At 38.3% G+C, this 27,224-nt stretch overlaps 1 protein-coding gene across 2 annotated transcripts; it reads right to left on the bottom strand.

The window, feature by feature from the left end:
• On the bottom strand, positions 1-27,022 carry YWHAZ (tyrosine 3-monooxygenase/tryptophan 5-monooxygenase activation protein zeta). 2 transcript variants are annotated; one of them, XM_024572102.4, is made up of 6 exons: positions 26,534-27,022; positions 23,435-23,739; positions 5,732-5,855; positions 4,890-5,053; positions 4,716-4,811; positions 1-2,002 (listed from the first exon to the last, which is right to left on the bottom strand). In XM_024572102.4, exons 2-6 carry the CDS (start codon positions 23,726-23,728, stop codon positions 1,943-1,945), a joined length of 738 nt encoding a protein of 245 aa, XP_024427870.2. In that variant the 5' UTR covers positions 23,729-23,739; positions 26,534-27,022; the 3' UTR covers positions 1-1,942. The 2 variants fall into 2 exon arrangements, with proteins under 2 accessions (XP_024427870.2, XP_053785626.1); XM_053929651.1 differs by lacking the exon at positions 26,534-27,022 and adding an exon at positions 25,884-25,906.
• Positions 27,023-27,224: the final 202 nt, after the last annotated feature.

Raw genomic sequence — 27,224 nt, 5'->3', positions numbered from 1 at the left:
TCCCATCATCAATATTTATTGAGCATTTACAGTGTACTAGGCACAATAGAACATACAAGAAAACATTGTCCCTGCTCTTGAGGAGCTTACATTCTAAAAGAAAAAAAAAAATACACCTCTTTTAAAATGGTATTTTTGTTTGGTGTTTTTGCAAGGTACTGAGGAAATAGTTTGTAGGGTGAGCTTTGGGTATAACTTAGCCCCATTATTTAAAGAAGAGAGGAAGGAGGAGGATTTTAAAGCAGCCAATGACAGACCTTCCAGGATGGCAGTTTTACAGGGAGGTAACACAACCTCATCAACCAAGGAGACTTGCTGCAGTAAATAGGGTGAGGGAAATAGTTTGTGGGATGCAAGCAAAGGAAGTAGGGTATCCTTAGACATTGAGTGGAGCCAGAAAGATCATGCGGCCTTTTCCCCCAAGTATATGGCCACCAAGTAGGAATGGTTGCTGACAAGACAAAAGGCTAAAAAAGGTAATCCTGTGCACCCGACAAATAGAAAGGCAGGCTATAAGAGTATCAAGAAATTCTGAGAAACAAAAGTGATTTGGAAGCACAAAACTTACAGTTAACGCTACCCAATGTCACCATGGGCCAAGAACATTGTGACTTCCGAAGTTAGAAAAAGCCATGTACTAAAATTTTAAATGGAACGAACACATTACCTTTTTCCCCCCAATCAATCCCACCCCAAAACTATCCTTTTTTCCAGGGGGTTGAGGGTGGTGGGGAGGAGCATGGGATGTGGTTAGGAACAGTAGTTCTAGTAGTAGTATTTTGTTGTTATGATAAACTTTGTATTTAAACTTGGTAAAGCCCATTAGCTGCCAAGAGGGAATAAGGAATAAATTTCCAAAAATGTACAATTTCCTTGAGAGAAGTTTTAGAACCAAAAATCTAATTTACATGAAAAGCTGTAGAGAAGTAGTTGAAAAGTCCATTCGTAAAACTTTTATTCCACTTACATGAACTTAATACACATGTTCTTAACAATTATGCTTAGATTGTTCATGAAAATTTCATAAGACATTAACAAAGCTAGCCATCATCTCAAGTTATTTCCCTGTTAACTATTTTTACAGCACATGCATGTTAGGCAAGTATCAAAAAAACCCAAAAAACAAAAAAAAAAAGCAAAACAAAACAAAAAACCCTAAAAAAAGTTAAATACATGGGTTTGTTTTACTGCTATGCTTGATATACATACAGTAATGAATATCAAGCAAGTAATTTTACTGCATCTTTACTTGTACATTTGTTCTTCGGTTGCCTAAAACATTTAAATACAAATAAAATGAGTGTAGCAAAAATAATGAAAGCAAACAGCAGGTAACTTTACAAATAATGGAATGTGAACCGTTTCTGCCCTTATCCAGAGTAAGTTGGGTCACAACTAAAGGAACACTTCGGCAGCTGTAAAGGTGTGCACATCGGGACTGAGTATTCCACAGATACACACATGGTTCAACATGTGTTACCCATGGGACAGCCATTTCTACTACAGCCCTCTAAGTGCTCCAAAACGTAAGTACCCACAACAACTACACCTGTGACTGGAACCAATGATCCCTTTTATTCCCCACCAGGACAAACCAATATGTAGGCAGTTTTCTTTGCTTAGACATGGATGCAATTTTAGCACTGGCTCTTGTGAAGCCACGATGTACCAAAAGTACTACGCCAAACATTTGTAACTTGTATAAAAATTCCACATCCCCATATTGGCCACCTCAAGATGAAAACATAACTCCCTAAATATTAACTGGCTCTACTCCCCTAATATTAAACATAAAAACCACGTGGGAAATATAGAAATTCAAATAGAAGTAACATAAACCTGTCATAAGTCGTAAACAAAAAACTATTTGTGGGACAGCATGGATGACAAATGGTCTACTGTGTAAATTTTAAAATGAGGCAGACAAAAGTTTGAAGGCCGGTTAATTTTCTCCTCCTTCTCCTGCTTCAGCTTCGTCTCCTTGGGTATCTGATGTCCACAACTGGTTAAAAAAAAAAAAAAGGGGGGGGGATGAGGAAAAAAAAGAAGAAATAATTTTTCAGCATGTTTCAGTTTGGGGGGGTCTGAATAAAGGCAGTACTGAAGATAATTTCAAGATACAAACACCTCAATATAATACATTTATTTTCTCCCTAATTATCTTGTAAGCATGGTAAGCAGAGATGTCTTCAAATAACAAAGTCAAATACAGGAAACTCTTGGCTACTCACAGAAAGTAAAGAGAAAGCAGAGTTATCAGAATATTAGACTGTCCTGAATGAGAGCTCCAATGAGAGACAGATGTACAAGTTCAGTGCAATGCAACCAGAATCATCTCATCTGGCCTATGTTCAAGATGCTTTCCCCTGGTAGAACTCAGACTCCCATCCTGAAGAGAATTCCGCACTTCATGAAATTCAAGAGCCAGGATACTGAACTAAAATGCAAACTTAGCTTTTCTAATATTTTTAGCTTAGAGAAACACACTTTTATGAATTTGTCTGATTTAAAATAAATAGCTGAACACAAACCAGTATGGTCAGAACCAAATCTTCTAAGAGGTAAAAACTGAATTGTCCCATAGTGGTAGAATTATGGATTCAATTAACTTTTTCATTAATGTTACAGATTTTCCAGGTTAAAAAATTATTTAAGCTGCTTCAAATATTAATATTTTATAAGTCTTATCATTATATAATCTTAGAGATAATTATAAAAATTGATTCAAGACGACTTTAAATTTTATATTGCTTATACATTGAAAAACTAAGTGGAAAAAAAATCTCAATATTCTATCTCCCAAATCACCCATTAGTTTTATTTATTAACCAAATATATGTCTGGCCTGGGAAGGAGATTTCTTCCCAGGTCAAAGAGTTAGTTAACTGACTCCTGAAAGCCTGTGTGCTCCCACTAAAGAGGGAATTTTGTAAGATAAAATGAGATGGTCTTCTAGTATCTCTTTCCAGGTATAACCTTCAAGGAGATTATTTTTACCTATAAACATGAAAAAATCTGATATGAGATATTCTTCCTGGAGTTAATCTTGACAATATCTGGTCAACCAGATCCTAACTCAAGTACTAGGGAGTTTGGGAAAAAATTCCTTATGTGACAGGTAACAGATCAATTCGACCTATAATGATAAGAGATGATACTACCAAGGCTCAAAGAGAAGACATACAGTAAATACAGACAGAATCACAACCTTAAATTTTCTTCTCACTCATTTGTTATAAAATGTTCTTTATGCTACACTGATACCCAAATTTAGCTGAAAGTATATTTCAGATCAGGTCCTCTCAAAAAGTGATGGCAATACAACATAGTAACTAGGTCTCAGGTTCTAACTTTTAGAATGACAAGTATCTTGCCACTTCAAACAAAGAAAATACAAAAAACTATTATTAAAATTAGCTAGCAAATTGAAGTGCTTCTTTTATTTGATATAAAAAGGGTCATTCTTTAAGAAACCATGGCTTATTTTCTTGATTAAAATAAAAATCTCACAAGTTTGTAGGCAGTCCCCTAATTACACCTTCTATAATAATTTTCAGTATTTAGTGATAATAAACAAGTATACAACACTGCTTAAGAACTCTCTGTGGAGAACATCTGACACTAGAATGCAGAACTGGTTCAGGAAATTGGCAGTGGACTAGAATAAAACGAAGTGAAATGTGTAAAATGATTTACAGTCCCCAAGAGAAAAAGCAAACCAGTAGCACTAAACTATGTAGCCCTAAACTATATAATCTTCATTCCTAACTATTTACCTGGCACACAGCAGATACCTGATAATTTTTTTCACCAAACTTTAAATTTAATGTTTACCTAAAGGAGAATGGGAAAACCTATGGGACCAAACAGATCTATCAACAAACTGCAACGTGTAGATTTTATGAAAAATAGAGATAATTGCAATTTGAACAGTACTGAGGTATTTCACATAATTAAGGAACTACTGTCAATTCAGTGTGATAATGGCAATGTGGTTGGTCCTTTTTTCGTCTGGAGTACACCAAAGACAATCATGACCTTTTTTAAAGAGACAAGGCAAAATAGATTTCTATTTGGAATCTGCAGAGTATCTGAAATTTTGTAAGTGAAGTTAACAACCCCCTGTTATAGCTATATAAATATGGAGGTAATTTGCAGTCAAGAAAACTAGAACTTCAGTACACTTACGATGCTAAAAGCCAAACTCTTCTGTGACTAAAATGGAGGGTAGGGATAAAAAAAGAAATCACAGAGATTGGAACAGAAAATAAAATGGCCTACATGTTTAAAAGTTGAAAACCATGAATTACAAAATTTTTATTTATTACTATTAATCTTCACCTGAGGATGTATTTATTGATTTTTAGAGAGAGGAAAAGGGGAGAGAGAAAGAGAATCACTGATTGGCTGTTTCCTGTACAGGCCCTGACCAGGGATCAAATCTGCAACTCAGGTATGTACCCTTACTGGGAATCAAACCCGTTCAAAATTATTTTAACAATGTATTTTTAAGTAATGAAACTGTACATTTTTGGTCCTTGGTCTAATATTTCAGTTTCTGCATGTTAGGTGTTTTTTTTTTCCTGCCAGTCTTAACAGCAGATAGGATCTTGTATTTAATTAAAAAAAAAGGACCAAAAATATTCCTTGTAGTAATCTATACAATGACACCTCTTCAACCAGAGTAGCCATTACTGATGCTATTATGTACTTACTGTCAAGTTGTCTCTCAGTAACTGCATTATTAGCGTGCTGTCTTTGTATGACTCTTCACTTAAAGTATCAAGTTCAGCAATGGCTTCATCAAAAGCCTATGATTGAAAAAAGTACATTTCAGTGCCCAAATAATAAAGATAACTACATTTCCATATAATAGGTAAAATACATACTGTCTTTGCAAGAGAGCAGGCTTTCTCCGGGGAGTTCAGAATCTCATAATAGAACACAGAGAAGTTAAGGGCCAGACCCAATCTGATCGGATGTGTTGGTTGCATTTCCTTTTTGCTGATTTCAAAAGCTTCTTGGTATGCTTGTTGTGACTGATCCACAATCCCTAGATAATAAAACACGTCAAAATGTACTGATAAAACTTGCATTTCACCTCCATCCCTCAAGCCAAACCTTTAACATCCAACAATATCCTATAAAATATTAAGCTGTAGCGACCTTAACTGAAATTCTTTAATTTAAAAAATAAGCTTCCTTCAGACTGCCATACTAGCTACTGGTCAACGTCAAGACAAAATGACTCTATAATCATCTCAGCATTATATTTTATCAATTTGCACTGCTGTACATAATGCTGTAACCACTGTTTCTTAAAACTATGATGAAACATTCATATGCACAAAATTGGCTTTTCTGTAAGCATACAATTTACAATACCAACATTAAGTAGCAGATATATAGCCTCAGGACTAAAAAGAAAGCAACAAAAAGCAACAAAAAGCCCTGCCTGCTGTGGCTCAGTGGATTGAGTGCCAGCCTGTGAACCAAAAGGTTGCTCGTTCAATTCCCAGTTAGGGCACATTGCCTGGGTTGCTGGGCCAGGTCCCCAGTGGGGGGCACGTGAGAAGCAACTAACTGATGTATCTCTCGCATATTGATGTTTGTCTCCCACTCCCTCCTTTCCCCTCTAAAAATAAATAAAATGTTAAAAAAAAGAGAGAGAGACCACTACCATAATGTTATTGTATAGAAGCTCAACAAACAGGTTAGAAACACAGCATACCTTTCTTGTCATCCCCAGCAGCAACCTCGGCCAAGTAACGGTAGTAGTCTCCTTTCATTTTCAAATAGAAGACTTTGCTCTCTGCTTGTGAAGCATTGGGGATCAAGAACTTTTCCAAGAGAGACTTGGGAAGAAAAGAAAGTCGTCATAAGAATAAAACACTTATAAAACTAAAAGAAATCTGTATTTCTTAAGAGCGTAATAGCCTAAGTTATAAAATTTTAATATAGTCATCACCAGTAATACAGTAGTTGAATGCAGTAGACTCACGAATTTGTGGCTTAAAAGCAGAATGCTTTATTCAGCAGTACTTAAAATTTGAAATGTGTTCAGTTTATTACTTAAGTTTCATACATCTGAATATTATTACCCTTCCCCCTCTCCCATAGTGCAATCTATTTATATGCCAATATAGACAGACTTCATGTTTCAGTGATAGTTCATAATATTTTCTAACAAGCTGGCAAGCTTTCCGTGCTCAAAGTTGTCATGATGTTAGAAAGGAAAAAACATAAGAGGTTAATCTTTTGGGACTCTAGAGGAGCATGACTTAAGCAGAAACTAACAGAAATTACCAGAGTCCACTACAGAGAAAACAATAAAATTAACTTCATTTGTAACACAATTCAAGGAACACCTCACAACAAAGATCTTCAAAGTAAAAGTTTTATTTTTCTTAACTAAACTAAGACAGTAGCAGAACTATGAAAATTATAGTTCTGAAGAGTAAAACCTTTCATTTCATTAGAGATTTTTATCTAACAAGATACATGTTTACAAATCACTTCTAACAGATAAAACTTCTAACTGAAAAACAATCTAAACTAATTTTAATTCTAACATGCTAATAATTATATCCTATAATTGATTTAAAGCAAAAAATGAGATCATCATATTAGGGGGAGAAGTAACAATAAAATAGTGATTTTTTTTTTTCCTTTAAAGGGAAAATAATTTCAGTAGTAGATGTCACTTTGTGGAGTGAGAGTGCCTAATCACTACACCATACACCCGAAACCAATACAAAATACTGAATGTAAACTCTAAGTGGAAAATAATTTTTTTTAAACTGAGAAAATAGACCCATCAAATTGTGCATATTAAATATGTATCGTTCTTTGTATATCAATTATACCTCAATAAAGCTATTAAAAATAAAAGTTGAGAGAGGGTAAAATGGCACACTTCTATCAAATCTTCCAATTACATAATGCTAAGAACCATTACAATTAGAAAAATAAAAAGCAAGAAAGACTGCATTAAAGATTAAAGGGACTAACTTAACACACTAGTTCAGAAAGCTAAGTATGAAAGAACAGACCTGTGGTAGGCTGTCTCCAAAGATGGCCTCCACCAATTCCCTTGTCAACCCTGTTCATGTACTTGAGTGTCATTCCTCCTCCTTCTAAGAGGTAGAATTTATTTCCTTTCCCCAGAGACGGGGCTCACTTTGTTGACTTGCTTTGACAAACAGAATGTGGTGGAACTGACTGCAGTTCCAGTTCTAGGCCTAACTTGAGAGGACTGGCAACCTCCCCTTTTGTTCTCTTGGAGCACGGAGCCAGCAAGCAAAAAGTCGAACTACTCTGCTGGAGAGAAAGGCCAAGTCAGCTCCAGTCATGGTAGATGCTATCAAGTGAAGCCACTTGGTTATTTCAGCCCCTGCCGAATGCAGAACAATGAGTGACCTCAACCTATACTATGTGAAGAATAGGCCAGCAGAGTCTAGGCAAGTCACAGAATCACAAGAACAAATCACTGTTTTAGTCACTAGATTTTGATTGGTTTGTAATGTAATAGTCAAATCAGAAAAATAATCATAACATTATTTCAATAACAAACATGACATTTTTGACACTTCAATTAAGCATTTTTATGGATTATTTAATTTGACCCTTCCATAACTTTACCTATGAGGCAGAAATTACAATGATTTCTATCTTATAAGGCCAGCAATATAATGCACTGTTTAAAACCACAACTAACTTGCGAAGATACAATTCCAACTAGGCAATCTGACCTGTACTACCATTCTTACATTTTCTCTGGATGATACATGTCTACTAAAAAGGATGCGATTCCAAGATATTAATAAAATTAGGATGTTAAAGGAAATGATTCTGTTCTACGCTGGGCAGACAAGACCAAATCTAGAGTGTATTGTTGTTGTTATTGTTTTAAATGTACCAAGACAGGCATTTTCAAACTGGAGAGTATCCAGGAAAGCAAACAAGAACGATAAGGAAACTACAAACTGCCATGAAGATTTGAAAAACTGTGTATGAATGACTCCAGAAGACAAGATTAGTTAGGTTTAGCAAGAGGCAGATGTTTGCTCCATATGAGAAAACTTGTATGAATGGTCCAAGCTTGGAATAGGATACCCAGGTGAACAGTGAGTTCTACTCTTCTTATAAAGATTTTATTGAGAAATGAAAGAATCACTTGGATATTCTGTAAAGAATATTCATAAATCAGATGGCCTCATTAAATTCTAATGAAAGATATGGAAGATAAAGAGGTCACTGAATTAAGTTAATTGTAAGACTAAACATGTGACAATGTTAATTTGTCAAACTGACCAAAGAAAAATAAAAGTTCAATTTTCTGGATTTGGAAGCTAGAAAAAAGAGGCAAATATAGGTAGAATAAGAACAAAGGGGAAAAAAAGAAAGTACTACTTATCAGAAAGCAGCAGTGATGAGAAAAAAACACTGGGAGCAAAGAAAATAGAAAATGGGAGAAAGGACTAATAGCTATTTTCGAGATATACAAAAACTTGAGAATATCCTACCAAGCATACAATGCAATTTCCTAAATTTCATTCATCTACCTTAGTACAATGAATGCGATGATGACTCGGGGACACTGTAAAAATCTGAACTTAAAAGGGACACAGAGCATTCTGTAAGAAGTGTGGATAAGGCCTGTTACAACTTCAACAAAGGTTGGGTTGACTACTGATGTCCCTTCCATTTGTAAAATTATTCACATAATATTGTATATTAACTTTCTAATCCAAATGTAATTTACAACAGAAAAGGTTAAGTCAAACACAGTATTTATAAACATCTTACACTCACTCACGGAACTGAAGCTACAAAATTCACCAGTATGAATCTTGCTCAAATGTAATTTGACTTAGAAATTCACAGTATTTTCTAAAGCAATTTAAATTTTTTTTAAAAACACAGCCACTGTCTTTTAAAGATATCATGGCTAACCTTTTCAAAAATACCTAAGATTAATTTGTTGAATTAGAGTTGATGCATATTCCAAAGCCCACATCCAATACCTCTCTGTAAATGGTTCATAACCCAGAGCTAAACACATGATTTGAACCCTACTTAGTCTAATCAACAGGTAAAAGAAAATTATGTGAAGCTTGAGGTCTTAGTGATAATAGATTTTTCTCTCTACCACATTCAAAATGGGTTGGTCAAGAAGTCCCTTAACGTTTTCCTATGGCTCTAATAGTGCTTAGCTGTCTTTTAAATTATTAGAAACAATTTTATTAGACTGTTTGTGACAGCTGTTATATCAGCATGCATTTAAAAAAATACTTATCAGCACAGGCTGGTGTGGCTCAGTGGATTGAGTGCCAGCCTGTGAACCAGAGGGTCATTGGTTCGATTCCCAGTCAGGGCGCATGCCTGGGTTGTGGGTTGGGTCCCCAGAGGGGGCACGTGGGAGGCAACCACACACTGATGTTTCTCTCCCTCCCTTCCCCTCTCTCTAAAAATAAATAATCAAAAAATTATTTTAAGTTAAAAAACTTAAATTCTCTGCTGTGGAGCTGTCTTATGCACTGGAAGATGTTCAGCAGCACTCCTGGCCTCTACCCACTAGAAGCCAACAGCAGAAGACAGCCAACATACTTAAAATATCCAAATCAATGAAGTTATTGGTGAAAATGAAAAATGTCTTATTTTACAGAAAAAAAGTAACATGTTTTGGCCAACTCAATAAAATTGATATTCAGGGTCAAGTAGTGATTCCCTCCCGTCTTCAAGTCAATCAAACTACCTAGGGCAGACTACATTAACCATAGTTTTTTATAACACATGCCTTGATCCAAAGATGGTCTATATGTAACACCAATGCTTTGCTTTAGAGTGTATAAAAATTCAGGAACCACACAAACTGACAGGTCATCTAGTTCTGACAGGTTCAACCTGCCTCCACTAATAGGAAATTAAATATCCAATCCTGATTATGGACAAATTATTTCTAATGAAAGGTTTATAAACTGAAAATCTGTCTCTATTCTAGTGATAACACCTTTCACTGGTCCTTTAGTATGGTTATAGTCTAAAACAGGAAACATAAAACATCAAATCTTAGGGAACAATTAGACTAGACCAAAATGCTGTCTGAACCAGTGGCACTTCTTGGAGCAATAGTTTTGTGTAAGAAAAACAGTATAAACTCTAAAATTAGGCAGACTTTGAATTCCACTATCAGTTTTGAGATCTCAGGCAAGCTAATCACTCAGGGCCTTAATTCTCTCAACTATAAAATGATTAAAATAAAAACTATTTCAAAAAGCTATTAAGTCTAAATGAAGAGTATAAACAAGAAAGCACCAATCAAAGCTCCTGACACAGCTGGTATTCTACTTACACGTGAACGTAAGATACAGGATTCTGAACAGGAATACTTTACACTTTGGGTTAGATAAGTAATCTAAAATCTGTGTAACTAGTAAGAGTAGTGAAATACTACTGCACACAAAGTTTTCTGTATCGAAGGACAAAAAGATACTTATTCTTTTTACATCAGACTTGCAAAGGGCGCAGACTACGGAGACAAGACTGCCTTACTGCCCAAATCCAAATCCCAGTCAGTGCCTACTAGCTGTGTCACCCTGACTAAGTTCTGGAATCTCCCTGGGCCCGGTTTCTCATCTGTAAAAGGGACATACCAACCAAGTAAATGGCCACAGTACCCTTTCTACTAAATAAATACATACATACATACATACATACATACATACAAAAACAAAAACTGGCAGTAACAATGAATGCTCCATATTTACAGTTATATTAAGTTTTTGGTCTTAAGATCACTTTGTATTCATAAAATTTTTTAAAAAGCTGTCAAGATCAAGGTGGCACATACAAGTTTTCTAAAATTCTCATTTTTGTTTCAAAGTTTGAACTTTATCATTAAATACTATTTCTTTTCCTTAAAGTGACATGACAGGATAGTTTGTTATGATCCCACTTATGTATGTTCTTCAAGGAGAGAATGCAAATTTCCAAGACATGAAAATGCCCAATAATTATTACCTCTCATGTGATGGGATGTCAGAGTTTTAATTTTTTACTTAATACCCTATTCTCTTTAACATCTAAATTATTATTCAAAACAAGTATAACTTAAAATTATGATTTCATGCCTAACTTTTCACATACATATGCATTCTTAACCTACTTGTTGGCCTGTTAAAGACACATTTTGCACATGTTAGGCACTCAAATGTTAAACCCCAGGCTGAACTGTAATATATGCATAATTTAAAGCTTCATTTAAATATAACAGAAACTTACAACTATCTTAAGAGAGGGAAGGAGAAAAATCTTAGGTCAGCATGCTGAAAACTATCAAATATTCATCATCCTACCAAACTTCTAAATGGTTAAGATAAAACACAAAAATTATTGAAGTTGATACTGTATGTTAGATAATAAAAAATACTCAATGTTCTGCTTCTCAGAAGACTTAAGAAATTGCTCAAAAATTACATATACTATACTAAGCACATATATTCAGAAACAGCAGCCAAGGAGCAGACTAGGTATATCCCAATAATATGCTTCCTGAATGCTTGAATAAGCTCTAGGATTCCATGCAGTGACCCTGAAGGAGGCAGCAAAGGGAGAGAGAACACCCATCAGAGATAGGGTGCGAGGATAGTTTGAGGCAGCAGTGCAGAGTAAATTTCCAAGTTAGGAGGCCTGGATTTTGGTATGAGTTTCAAATACAAAATCACAACCTGCACTCTCATTCAATCTTTTTTTCAACTATAGCACTAATTCCAAAACCTCCCTTCCAATTTTATTCCAGGAAACTGTCTCTAATACACTCAACACTTGCCACCCCACCACCACTATTCCTCAGATGCTCCTCAACACAATGGGGTTATATCCCAATAAACCCATTGTAAGCTGAAAAAAGTTAAGTTGAAAATACATTTAATACGCCTAACCTACTGAGCACCAGTTTAGCCTAGCCTACGCTACATGGGCTCAGGACCCAATATCCAAAAAACATTGGTGACACAGTGCATCTTGTACAGTGTTGGTTGTTTACCCTCACGATCGCATCCCTGACTGGAAGTTGTGGCTCACTGCTGCAGCCCATCATTATAGAGTTTTGCACCACGTATCGCTAGCCTAAGATCAAAATTCAGAATTCGAAGTATGGTTTCTACGGAATGTATATCGCTTTTATACCATCGTAAAGTCAAAAAAAAAAAAAAAATCACTAACTCAGACCATTGTTAAGTCAGGGACTATTTATTTAATGAATGGCCACTTGCCACTTTGCATGCAAATCACTGCACTGTGTGCTGTCATCATTTGGGCTTGTGAATTAGAATATACATGAAGCCAGCTAACGAAAAATGTATTTCAAAGGAAAATTACAAGTTATAGGGCTGGGATATCTAATGTCCTATCTGAATGAGTAAGTAACAAGAATATATCGTGTGTTTCCTAATATGATGCACCAAGGAGTGCACAATATCAATTCCAGAAATTCTTCCCCAAAATGCACAATCTGAATTTAATCATGAGGAATCACCAAATACAAATTGAGAGACACTGTACAAAATAACTTATCAGTACTGTTGAAAGTGTCAAAATCATGAAAGGCAAAGACTGAAAAAAATGGTGCAGAATAAAAGAGAGTAAAAGGAGACATGACAATGAAATGCAAAGTGTGATTCTGGATTGAATTCTGAACCAGAATTAGGAGATTAAAGTGGTATAAATTTGTGAATAAATCCAGAGGTTACATAGCTTATGTTAAGCAATTAATTTACTGATTTTGATTAACACTTGATAAGTGTTCATAAAATATCATTAATAAATAGTAAATAGCCCCACAATATCAAAGCAAAGGAATCAACCACTAATGAGACATTAATGGACTGCCATTTGAAAATGTAGCTGAGATAACACTCTCCTTTAACTTGACCTTACCAAGTATGTGAGTGGGAAAGACTAAAGCCTCCATAATCTATTCCTGTTCTTGACTATACTATCCTGGCCCCTCTTCCATGAACACAACAGAGGAGGAGAGAGGTTAGGAGAAACAGATATTCCACTTTTATACATATCATGCACAAAAAAATAGCCAGTGATTAAAAAGGAAATGATGACAAAACACACAAGGGCCCTCAAATGTAATTCTTGTTATTTTCATTTAAGTATAGAACCCTAAAATATAGTCTGAAACTATAGTCATCATCCCTTTTAATGAAATTAAAACAGTCCAGTTATTCTGACAACCCCCAACCCATCATTCCTAAAACTGTACATGATAGCAGAGTAAATATGTTTCAATCTATAATTAAGTAAATACTACCATAAAGGACAGAAATTATTAATGCTTACAGCATGACCTAATGGGAAGTCACTGGACCACTAAGCTTCAGTTCCCTGACCTGTAAAAATGAAAGAAAAGTTCAAATTTCTAGTCTTTCACAATTCCCTTGGCACAAAGAGGAATTTCCCAGAACTTTCACATTATTCTGTAAAGACACCGATCCTTTAACTTCCTAGATTCCTAAAAATTCTAAAACAAATGCAGGCTATTTTTGTTGCAATAGGGATCCATTAATTTGGAAATTAGTCTCTTACTCCCCCTTGTGGCTGGAATGGCTTCCTTTCCTTCAATAGCAACCATCCTTTGCTTTCAACGAATTAGAAAGTGCTCCATCAAAATTGCTAAAACTCAGGTAACATAAAGAATCAGTTTATTAAGTATTAGCAGACATTTTGACTTTAAGCCCACTATCTTGTGCAATGTTGGCCTAAGAAAGTAAAATTTTAAGTGTTCTATGAATGATAAGGTCACACACGTATGAAGGAACAGCGCTATTAACTTCATGAATGGAATCATAAAAGACTGACCCATCACTTAATTAATAACCATTTCCCATTAATAACAGATGGTAAATCTTCTCCACTTAACTTTTTAAAAAATCAGTAAATCTGGTAAAGCCAAGTACATTATCCCTGGTGTTTAAAGAATGTTAAAGCCAGCCTAAATTTCATTATAATTCCCATTGAAAGCTAGAGTGTTTGCTCTTTGTTTTTTTAACCCAAAATGAAACAGACGATCTGCACAAAACTTAGTGTTAATAGAAAACCACCAATGTTCTAAAATGTTTTGTTTCTCAAAAAAATCAACGGGGTGAAAGGGCTAACTCTAAGTGGGACTAAAAAGTGTTTAATTAAATCAGGTTCAGGGAATCACCTGTCTCTGTATACTTAATGCTAGCAAAATAATCCCAGGAAAATCAAGTGTTTTACCTCATATTCAAAATGTCACTTCTAAAGATTAAAAGTAAAATGGTAAAAAGTACCAAAAAAACCATACTGAGTATCAGGTGACAACTGTTAAAACTGTTCCGACACTCTTGAGGATTTTCCTTCTATCCTCCCCAAGAGTCCCCTTTACAGTTGCCATCAACCTTGACCTGGGCCCCAACCAAGGCCCCATTTCTCACTATTTCCATCACAAATCATTTTTTGGTTTAAAACACAATTTTTGATTGTTTTGTAACTTGCATATTATATAATATGTATGGGCCTAGATTTTATCAGCTGTCTTAAAAAAAAAAAAAAAAAAAGGTCCAAGACCAGCTCTTCCATATCCAACTAACATAACAGTCATACTTTCCTTCTCATTCTGTTGTACTATTTGTGTCCATGCCCATTTTCCTCTCTAGATTGGAGATTTTTTAAAAAGCAGGGTTTTTAAAAATAAAATATTAAATTTTTTTTATAACAGAGCCCATGAAATAGCAAGTAATCAATACATAAAAGATTTTAAGCAGCTTATTAAAATTCTATTATATTAAATCTCAAAATTGATAAAATTAACAGTCTTAGGATAATCCCCCCTTATCAAATGGAAACAACCAAAGGTGAAACTGGAAGCAAAAGTCATTACTCTTAACAAAGAGCACGATCACTTTGGGATGGTTTATTTCCAAACATCTTCCAAACATGGTAGGAAAGTATTCAATAATTCACTGAATTGAGAACTTGTTTGTTCTAACTATACTACATAGCCTGCCTATATAATTCTGTCCTCAACTGTCAATTCCACAGAATCACATTTTAAAAGTAATGTGTTTTGGGTAGAATATTCATCAAGCGTCCCTGGGATGAATGTGGTCCAAGTACCTCCCTTCTACACCTTCGGCAAAAAATTATGAGCCGACAGTTTATGAGTCTTGGATCAACAAAGTGGGTCTTTCTCAGAAAACATTTATAATCATTTAGATGAGAAACATTCAACTCACTACTGAGTTCTCTTTGGTAATATTGCTAATTTTAAAAACTCCTAGATCCCCAAATTTGTTTGCAAGATGGAAACTAACCTGCACTAAAAAATGTTTCTAACTTTTCTAATGATGTCCAAGTCATTATACAATTCAAGCAAATAAAACTTTACCAAACAAAAACTGGGCACACCCTGCAAATTAATGCAATAGGATCTTTCCTAGGTTTTAGGAGAACAAATATGCATATACAGGCCAACCCACTGGATAAAGTCTTATTTTGGTCTACTTAACTCTTTAGATTAACATTTGAGTGACTGTACTGAGGTTATTTATTTATTTTTAATTACATCTTGTCTCTCATGCACCCCCTACCGGGGACCTGGCCCTAGCAACCCAGGCATTTGCCCTGACTGGGAATCGAACTAGTGACCCTTTGGTTCGCAGGCCCCTGCTCAATCCACTGAGCTACATCAACCAGGGCTGTACTTACATTAACTTGCCACCCTGCCACCCATGGCTAATACCACTGCAGTATATTTTTACTTAGGGGAGAAAAGGGAAGAAGGCTCACAATGAATTCTGTCAAAAGAAATGCTTATTCACTGAAACGTGTTAGTAATCTATTTCAATGTAAACAAACATTGCCCAAGCCACATAAGATCATACTGATAACAAATCAGCTACTCAGTCATGCTTTGCTGCCCCCCAAATCCACAATAGCAAAAGAATGTCAATAGAAAGAAATGAGTGAATTCTGTCAAGATATGATTATTTTGTACCAAGTTACTATTTATGTCACATCGTACTTTAACAGAAAATGCAGAACTAAATCAATGACAAATGACAACTGCTACTGCATAACAATTTTCACACAGGTAATAGTTCATCATTACAAGGAATTACTCACTAGAGAACAAATGGACAATGGCCATTGCACAGAAATGTACCAAATACAATGGGAACTACTGAGATATGGTGGCTAAACACACTGTTCCTCTCAAGCCTAATTCAAATTTGTACCACCTAAAAAATATTAAGCATATCCTACTCCTTCAGTGTACTTTACAAGTTAATTATCACAAATGTTAATGGTCCTGTTTTCAAGGAAAATGAAGGGATTGAAACCAATTCTCTAAAGTGAAAACAACTGAGACATCAAGTTTAAAATAAATTCTGAATCAGAGTAATAAAAAAACCTCTCAGGCCATAAAGATGAGAATTAGCAATGGCTGTATGAGGTACAGTGGAGAACACCAAACTAGAGCCAAAGGCTTTGTGTATAGGGGATGTGGGGAAGAATCGAGCAGATGGAAAGCAGTTACCTTATACAAAGGTAAGAATAAGAGCTGTATGCAGCATAGAACTGGAAACAGAAAATTAAGGTAGCAAGTTTGAGTGAATTAGCTAGCACCAGATATAGTAAAAAGTTTTATGTAGCTTTTGTTGAATAAATCACGTTTATCCTTACAATATCACTCTCTTGCCAACATGCTTGAGTGGGAGAGTAAGGAGTAGAACTACTACTGGTACAATGGGAATGGTTAAATAACTTAACCGTGGGCACTATAAATGAGTTACCAACATGAATGTAAAAAGTTAAGAACAACCTAGTCAACATAGCAGTAACTTGAGCCAGAAAATGAAGTCCAAGTTGGGAACAATATGTCATTTTAATTAAGTCTAGAGAACATGCTAAAATTAGGTAGTTAGAAAGAACAGGTATTTTCAAAAGGAAGATGATGAACCTTGACTTTCAGCATACTGAAATTGACAGCAATTCTAAATCCCGAAAGAGCAGTGTTTATTCTCAATGTAAAACCATCACAATAAAGCAAGCACTATGGGAACCAGGATGAAACCTCAAAAGGGATTTCAGAAACTCTAGGAAAAAAATCATTCTAAGGCGTATCAGAATTTTAGTTGACAAGTTTTTTAACTTAATGATCAGAAAACACATTGACTTTTAAAAACTTATTTCTCTCTCCAATATAAATGTGCTAAAGACCATCTATTTTGGAATCAAAAATGTATGGTCAAATTTATCTCAACAGTCCAATAACATTTAATTCCAAATTATACTGGGCTCCCTTTATGTGCTAGGACCACTTACCACATTTAAAAACAGGTATTATATTCATAGGGTAAAAAAGTCCCTATGTCTTCCATAGGTTAAAACCAAATTCCAAGGAACAACAGGATTAATATATAAAAAGGCTTTTAAATCGAGTAACCTTGTGTCCCTCTAATGTTCCAACACCATGATGCAGAATGCAACAATTCTTTTACAAAATGTTCACTTAATTTGTTGGAATAACCAAATTTCACTTGAGAACCTAGTTTACACTAGGTTCTTCATTCCTGGGTAAACGCTGATAATGCTCATTACTTGGCCTAAAAATGCTTGAGGATAGTTTTCCAGCTACTCTCTAATTCCCTTCAGCTTCTATCAGCAATTACATTCTTATTTAAGAGCCTGATTATTTTGTCTCCAAGGCTATGCCATTATACTGACCTAATAACTTAAAATGCAATGCTACTTAAATGCTATGGATAAATATGAAAAGATGTGTTCCTATGAAACCTATGTTGAATTCACAAAAGATGCACTTATGGGGAGGTTTAGCAAATTATTTCCAAACTGTGGATCTACGTATTCAAAGAAAATCTTTAAAAATGGGCTTACAATTTTTTTTCCCTTAATAATCCAGGTGAGAGAGAATGGTGGCCAAGACCAGGGTGGTAGTATGGAGGTGGTGGCAAATGGCCAAGCTCTGGACATGTATTTTTTTAAAGATTTTATTTATTTATAGAGAGAAGGGAAGAAAGGGAGAGAGGCAGTGAAACATCAATGTACGAGAGATACACTGGTTGGTTGCCTTTCACGGGGATCTGGGGATCTGGCCAGCAACCCGGGCATGTGCTCCTGCCTGGGAATCAACCCTGCGCAACCTTTTGGTGAGCAGGCTAGCACTCAATCCACAGAGCCACACCAGCCAGGAAACCTTACAATTTCTTCCTCTTTTGGGGGTACATTAAAAGAGTTGGATCAAAGTGTGCATGTTTTTTCTGTATTTGAGTCATATTTTTCACTCTAATTCCAATGTGTCGAATCCTTTAACCTCTTCCTCTTAGTTAACTTTTAACTATCTTCATAGCTCATCTAATCACCAAACATCTCTAGGTCATCTGCATCTGTTACTAGAACAGGTAGGAAGAATTCCGTTCTTATTTAAGTATTGTTTTACCGAAAAAAGGGTCATCTGTCATTCTTGATCTTGTTGGTTATTCTCCCCCTTCCCATCAAGAGCAAACATCTGCCTTCCCATTCTCATCCCTTTATTTTCTTTCATTTCTATTTGATATACCTCAGACTTCCCAACTGTACAAAATACTTCATCAGTGGAATACTTAATAATACCTACTGTGAAAACTCTTTAGTTATGAAGATGAGTATAACACCACAGAATTATTTCGAGAAGCCCTTATTCCACTAAGGGGGCTACTTAAGTGATTTTCAGCTTAAAATTCTATACATGTTTTTAAAGTCCAAGACACATATTAATATATTCAGACTAGGAAGAACCTAAAAGCTGCCTGGTTCCCTAGCTTGCACCTGCTTAATGGCAGTTCTGTGGGCACGAGGGGAAAACGAGTGCCTTGGAAACACACACCTTAAACAAACCTGCCCTGGGAAGATAAAAAAGTTCAGAGAAGCATAACTAAGTGGGATTCAGTCAGGTTAACTGAATCACTATTACTAAACTACTGTTACTGAGTTGGAAATGTTAAGACTCACAATTTTGTTCCTTTACCTGCTGGAAAAGCAAGCCATTTTTTGCCTTATACTGGAGTTTCTCAATTATTTAAATGAAACTTTGGAAATCTGTTGGCCAGTAACAAACCCTGTGCCCCAGAAAATACAGTTTTTAAGGTTTCTTGGCTCTTTTAAATCCCATCCCTGGACTCAAGTTAAGAGACCTCGCAATATTATTGGCAGGCTTGTCCTGTTGTCCCTGCTTCTAAGCAGAACCCCGGACCCGACACAAATGGCACAGAAGGTAGTCAAGAGCTTTACCTGACTTTTATTCTCTACAACAATCCTATGAGGTGGATATTATTTCCACTAATTGAGCTCAGTTGTCTCAGAGGACTGAGTGATTTCTTTAGTATAAGAAGGTATTAAATGGTGAAAAGTTGTCTGAATCAAAATCTGGAGCTCTTTTTACACCACTAAATTCTTATTTGAATGTGAATTAAGTTTTCTAATATGTATTTCCTCATTTTGTTTTCCATTTCATCAGTTAAGACAAAAGTATCCAATTTTTGGTTGCTTCTTGTGGATTTATGCAGAAGAGGTGTTAGTGATCCCTAACCAACTTGGTAGAGGGGAGGTTAAGTCCCTCCCCACTACCACCAAGAGAGCTTTTTGGTCTATGATCTGACAGGAAAGGCAGATTGCGTTAGTTCACACGTTGCAATTTCAAATTAACACGCAAGAGAAGAACCCCAAGCTCTCTTGCATAAAGAGAAGTCCATACTGAAAGAATATGCCAGTGATCCTTTCCCACAGTAATGTTCTTCAACTCTCACACAAAGTAACATGGTTCCTACTCTTTGTCTGCCTGGTAGATGGTATTAATTAAAACCTATGGAAAGAGGGTATTTTTTTGGACAGGTGCTCAACAGTACAATGGAGTCTAGTTCATTACTGATACTACCAGCCAATAACATTAATTCTAAAACAGGATTACCTGTGTATTTTTCAAATTAAAAAAAAAAAAGACTCAAAGTTCAGAAAAATTGAGTAATTATAATTGATATGTTAAGACCTTAAAATATAATTAAAAGATCATTTTTACTAACTATAAAGTATCAGTTCAAAGATGTTTTTCTCTAGAAGACATATCAGTTCTGCTATATTTTACTACTCCATTTTACTAGAAAGGGGGAAAGGAATTTTATCCAAGATGTTTCCAGAGTCAACATGACCTGTTTGAAAAGATGACAGGGACAGTAGGCTTGCTTGTAAAAAGCCACATTATCTGTAAATATCAAATTTTCCCAAGTTGAAACAGAAAAAGCCTTGGAAAATTAGCAGTGCTGCTGACCTAGTTCTATTATCCTCTTTTCCAAAAGAGGTTCTTTTGCTCATTTACTCAAATACTTGGGGGTCAAACTCATTTTCTACTGGGGTATCAAACTCATTTTCACCATCAGCCTCACGGTTGCCTTCAAAGGGCTGAATGTAATTTTAGGACTGTTTAAATGTAACTGCTCCTTAAGAGTTAAGGGAGAGGTTGGTGCCACCACCAGGCAGAAACAAGGCAGCATAAAATAAGGTGGAGGGCCGGATTTGGCCCGTGGGCCTTGTGTTTGCCACCTGTGTACACGTTAGGAGTCAGGAGCCATGCAAAGATCACTAACGAGACTTTTACTCTTGAAAAGACAGAGGACGGACGCAAAAGCTTGTTTAGAATTCTCTGAGCCTTTTGTATAGTAAAGGAATTAAACTTTCATTTACCTAAACTTTCAAAATTCAAAATTTCAGTCAAACTTGGTGATAAGCCAGTGCTATTCTGAACAAGGGTAGTGACCAATATCAAACCCTCTTAATAATTTTATCAACAAATAGCTATTCAGAGATTATCTTATTATCATCCACTGATCCTATGCAGTACTTTTTTTTCTTGATAAGGAAACCAAAGGGAAGCAAAATTAAAACTGCTACAAGGTCTTTCCTATGAAAATACTCAGGAGCTTTTATACTTTCAGTGTGGAAAACATGCAAATACCTACCTGGAATAGCAAATAAGCTTGTTAGTAGAGGGTAAATGTTACCTCGTCCCCCTTAATCCTAAAACTGACTTTTGTCTTAAGGCAAATTATAATGTATTAAATTCTTTGAAACCAAAATAAAAATTATTTGATTAGGTGTAATAATGGGGGAAAACCACGAGAGTGAACAAAATTCAATAACATATACACAGGGACCAGTTAATAAAGAGAGCAAGGGAGAAAATAAAAATCCCAATACATTAAAAAAAAAAAAAAGTTGCAGAATCCTAAAACTTATACATTAAACCACTGTTATGTTTATTCATTGTTAAGGAGTGTAGTAGTAATTGTTTTTAATTTTTATTTAGTTTTAAATCCTCACTCAATGATTTGGCAGGGAGGGGGGAAAGAGAGAGAGATGTCAGCTGCATCCTGTATGCGCCCCAACTGAAACCTGCAACCTTGGTGTGTGCCCTGACCGGGAATCAAACCTGCAGCCTTCTGGTGCACAGGACAATCCTCCAACCAATGAACACAGCCACCCTGGGAGGGTCCAACACTTTTTTTTGTTGTAGAAAACACGATCACTTAAAAATTTTAAATATTCTTATTACCTTTGCAATTAGGTGGGTTGTGGGCCAGGTCCCCAGTGGGGGCCATGTGAGAGGCAACCACACATTGATGTTTCTCTCCCTCCAAAAAAATAAGATATTGAAAAACAATACAAAGATAAAATAAAAGACAAGCATTGTCATTTAGCCTCAATAAATCATAGAACTCCTCTCTCATCTTTTCAGTGTAAGGATTTCAAATAAAAGCAATTAAAAATGCACCCAAAAGAGAGAAGACGTGAGCCATGAGACGATGTTAATTAAGATAAAAAAAATATTGTTCTTTAGAAACACAGCCTGAAGTCAGGGCACATGCTTGGGTTGCAGGCCAGGTCCCTGGTGGTGGGGGCACCCAGGAGGCAACCACACATTGATGTTTCTCTCCCTCCCTTCCCCTCTCTCTAAAAATAAATAAATAAAATTGTTTAAGGGGAAAAAAAAAAAAAAGACAGCCTGAAGAAAATACCATTTGAGAAAAGTACTCATAATTTAGGAACTAAAGCTATTCTATTAGTAATTAAAAACTAGTTAAATGAATCGTAATGCCAGCGCAACTTAGACAAAAGCCTATATATTTGTTCATTATAGTAGTTCTTCCATGAACAAGATTCAAATAAATAGCGCACCTGGATTTCCATACTGAGTCCCAGATTCAGTAACCCGTCCAGAGAAACTCAGATACTATCTGTCTCTATATACCAGAGTCCTACCCAACATGTAATCTAAAGTTCTGCTATATAAGGGGAATTATTTCAGTAACAGCACTTTAAATATCCCCAAAACTCCTGGTTCATTAAATAGGTAACATATCAATATATGTGACATTATATGCTAAATGGTTGAATCTTCCACCAATTTATCCTCAGACTAAACTTTTCTGAGTCAGAAAGTCATCATTTGTTAACATAAGCAATAGAAGAAAAAAGCAAACAAAATATAACCAGAGACATTGAAGTTAAGAACAATCTAACAATAGCCAGGGCGGGGGTGGGGGGTGGGGGCGGGGATAGTGGGAAGAGGGTATTACAGGAACTACTATAAAGGACACATGGACAAAACCAAGGGGGAGGGTGGAGAGGGGGGAGGGAGGTGGGTTCACCTGGGGTGGGGTAGAGGGATGGGGAGAAAAGGCATACAACTGTAATTGCATAACAATAAAAAGAAAAGAAAAAAAAAAGAAAAAAAAAAAAGAAGTAAAAAAAAAAAAAACAAAAAACAAAAAACAACATACTGTTTAATTCTTTAAAGCTTTTAGGGCAGCAGTGTTTCAACAGAGTAGATACCGAATACGTAAAATACTTTGACTAAACCTGAAAAATCAAGCTTGAGTTATGAATAACCTCTTATTGTGAATGTCTATGTACAAAGTTAACTTCCAACACTTAAACGCAGGAAGAGGCAAGAGTAACTGATGCCAGTGCTTCCTGCGAGGCTGACTCATTACGTTAACATTACAGTGGGTAATCCAGAGGATAGGTACTGTGTCTCTACAAAGAGTCTCCCATTACATCTCTTTTACATAAAATCAAGATCTGTAAAGTTACTATATCCACATATGTACATTTAAAAAAATTAACTCCACAAATATTCCAACAATGAACTGAAATGGCACTACTACTAATCTTTTCAATTAGTGCAAAAAAACATTACCAGTCTATTTTATAGTCTCTTGGGACTCATTTAGTACAAATTTTAAAAGAAAAACCAAAGGAAAAAAAAATGACAGTATCAAAACTGATTTCATTATAAGGACCCTATAGTAGAGTGAAGCTAAAATGAATGTTGGATTCTCACCAGGACATCATTGCAGATATCTCTTAGCTCGGTCTCAATCTTCTCTCTGTATTCCCGAGCCATCTGCTGTTTTTTCTCAGCACCTTCTGTCTTTTGCTCAATACTTGAGACAACCCTCCAAGATGACCTACGGGCTCCTACAACATTTTTATAAGCAACCGAGAGAAGATTCCTCTCCTCATTGGATAATTCAGCTCCTTGCTCAGTTACAGACTTCATGCAGGCTGCCATGTCATCATATCGCTCAGCCTGCTCGGCCAGCTTGGCCTTCTGCACCAGCTCATTTTTATCCATGACTGGATGTCCTGCAGAAAAGAAAAGACAAGCATTTAGATATTTTTTCCACCAAAACAAACAGACTCAAAATTATACCTTCTGTTAAAAAATTTAAAAGCTGTATTTAACAGCCCATGGAAGACTGACTGCCTATGGAACATTCTTCACAGGAGGAATTTAATGCAACCTCACACATACAAAAATTATCAGAACGAGGAAAAAAATAGCGAATCAGCTTTCAAAGGGTAAATTTAAAAAGCCATTAACACCAGTTTAGCAAAATTTAAACTCCATTACCTTTTCTTTGTTCAGAAGATCCTAATTTCAAGTGTAGTCAAAGCACAAGAGGCCACCTTAAAAACCAACCCTTACCTTACTTGGCCAAAATTTCAACTCCAGTTTCCAGTATCACTAAGTAATCAAAAATTAAGCAGCTTTTCTTTAGTGAAAACGCTGCCTACGAAGAACACATTTCTATCATACTTTCAGAATCATGATTCATGTCAGTTTAATGTGTACTTCACGTCTCGTTGCTTTCATAAAACCTACTTTTTTCAGGAGTGTTTTAAGTTTAAATATTAGTTGGTATTACCCCCACTCCAACTCCACTGATCACTGTAACATTGCCAGCTGATTACAGAATGATAATTTTCTGGAAAGAATGACCAAATTTCTTGTTTTAAGATTTTTTTGAATACAAAGCAATACAAAGCAACCACTAAAAATCGATAACTGTCCCTAAGGCCTCATTTAGCTGTATCTTGTTATATACACACCCGCTTAACAAAATTTACCCATGAGTCTTGAAACTTCATCTCTCACCATCTGTGAGCACTAAATTTATACATTAAGTGCTGTCAGTGTGACCAGTGCTTCCGATATCATTATTCCAGTTTACACATAGAATTGTTTCTAGAAATCAAAATTGAAAAGTGCTAAAACACAAAGATACTAAAACATACACTGAGACCCCACATAAGAAATGATTTTAAATAAAAATGTACAGTGTGAAATACACTAATTAAAGGTGAACCGAGGAACCACTGTCACTATGGGAATTGACTCACCAATACCATATCCTTTATCTTCCCAGGGAAATCCCACAAAACTTAAAAGAAAAATCGGAACTGATCCCCAGTATTCAAACAAGTCATCAGCTACCTTGAATGTAAGGCAGTGTTTCAATGCTAAAACTATTTAAAAATTGTGATCGCGTAAGTCTCCACCCCCATTTCTCGAAATTAACAAATTCTCCCCCCAAGAACTCAAAAAACGCTCTCAGATTAATGCTGCTTCTAACGCAGAATCATCTAAAACCAGTATAAAGGTTTTTCTCCCCAACCCCTAGGGTACAAGGGGAAGTGGATTGGGTTTCTCACATAATAACTAGTCCTCCCAGGCCTCGCCGCACCCATTTAACCCTTAACCGACGTCAAGACGTCGAGTTGGGCGAACCGAAAACCCGCCGACCGTGACTTAAAAGCGCAGATCCTTGGGTCCGCGCTATCTGCAACCCCCACTGCTTGGCTCCGCCCAAGCTTGTGCCTCCGCAGAAGTCCCCGACTCTCCCTCTTTGTCATGGCGGATCTGTGTCAAGGAGCCCAACCTACTGCCGAGTGTTAATTTTCCCCCACCAGAGCTGGAGGGAGGAGCAGCGCGCCCCCGCCCGAGCCGGGGTACGAGAGAGCCGCCGCCTGCCCCGGGGGCAAAGAGGCCAACGACGCCCGCAGAAGCAGAACCAAGGCCAGCCGGGCGCTGGACACACCCAACTCTCCCACCGGCGTCCCCTCCGCCACCCGACACCGCGGGTGCTCTCATTCAGTCTGTAGCAGCCCGACAGCTGCAGCAGGTGGGGGAGGGGGCCAGAGCCACACCCTGGCGAGCCGGGCCACCGCCGGCTGTTAAGCTCGGGCTTCCCGGCCCCGCAGAGCAGGGTACGCGCCCTGAAACAGAGCGCAGGGACCCTCCAGTGTAGCCCACCCGGTAGGCGAGCGAGGGCCTAATACAGCCGTGCCCACAGTCTTGCCCATCTCCTCCACCCCACCTGGGCTCGGGGCCCCCATCCCCCACCGCGGAATATTCGAGCCCCCTTCCCCGCGGAATCCAGGAAATTCGGCTGTGTCTCAGGTGACCCCCCCCCCCCCCGCGCGAAGCGCGGCCTCGCCTAGTCTACCTGGCGGGCGCCTCCGGGCGGGCCTCTGCTCCGGACGCGGTCCCCAAGCCCGGCCCTCCCGCGGCGCCGCCGCCCGAGTCGGGGGGTGGTGCTGGGTGCCGCCGCAGCAGCGCGGGGCGCCGAGGCTGCGCCGAGGAGCGGGCGGGGGGCAGGGAGAGCCGCGGGGAGGGGGCGGCCTCACCTGCGCCACCGCAATGCCCGCAGCCGCCGAGTCATTATCTCGGGCGGAAGAGGGGAGCGAGGAGGCGAGAGGGAAGGGACTCTGGGGGCACAGGGGCGACGACTGGAACGGATCTCGGAGAGTGAAGCCTCAGCCACCCTGGGAGCGGGCGACGAGCAGGTCCCCGGGGATCCCGCGTGCGGGCGCCCTCCCACCCTCAGGGAGGGGAACCAGGAACGGGCGCCTGTCCGGGCCGAGGCGCCGATCCGGAAGCAAGCACCCCGAGGCAGCCGCGAGCCGCCCGCCCGAGTCCAGCGGAAGGAAAGCCGCCGCCCGTCTCCGCTGGCGGAGACTCCGCCTCAGCCCAGCGCCGCTACCGCAGGGCGAGCGGGGCTGGAGGGCTGTGGAGCGGGGCTGGTCCCCGCGCTTCCAGAAGATTGGTCTGGGACAGGAAAGAGTGGGGCGAGGCGACGGCGGCCGGGTTCCTTACCTGTGTCCCGAGTGGGTGGCGGCGGAACGACCGGGGCTCTGTAGTCTCTGGGCGGCGGCGGCAGCAGCGGCGGCGAGGCTGAGACTCTGTCCCTCGATCTTACTGCTCACAGGCTACAAGACGCTCCGCAGACACGGGGTTTCCTCCAATCACCAGCCCCGGCAGCAGGGGCACCACACGCACGATGACGTCAAAGGCTGCTATGGCAACCGTTGATTGGTGCCCACAGCTCCGGGGGCCAGCACAACCGCCGCTCCCGAGCGCGCGCGTCCCGTCCGCCCGCGCTAGAGGGCGAGCAGAGGAGCGCGCGTCCTCTCCCGCCACCAATCCTCCTTCCCAACCTGCTCGGCTCCCAACTTCTCTAGTCCCAAGTGCGCCTGGGCAGGAAGCTCCTTTTTTTCCGTCTCCACACCGCTACGCCCTAAGTCTTCCCCTCTAGCTTCAGCAGCTCAGTCTCAACCAGAGGGAAAACTCCCCACCCCCACCTTAGCTTGCCTTGCGGGCCTGCGCCTGCGCCAGTTACTCCCTCTGGAAGCGGCTGTAGTTCAGCAACATCCGGGACCTTTCACAGACCCCTCCACCCCTTCCCCGCGGCCCGCCCCGCCCCTCTCTCGCTGCTTCGCAGTGGTAACTGTCCTCGAGGCTGTCCAGGGGCTGGATTACGAGAGTGGCTCCGCGGTTTGGGCATTGT

The sequence above is a fragment of the Desmodus rotundus genome, chromosome 8 (assembly GCF_022682495.2).
Source record: "Desmodus rotundus isolate HL8 chromosome 8, HLdesRot8A.1, whole genome shotgun sequence".
NCBI lineage: Eukaryota > Metazoa > Chordata > Mammalia > Chiroptera > Phyllostomidae > Desmodus > Desmodus rotundus.
This window is presented reverse-complemented; position numbering and strand designations above follow the sequence as displayed.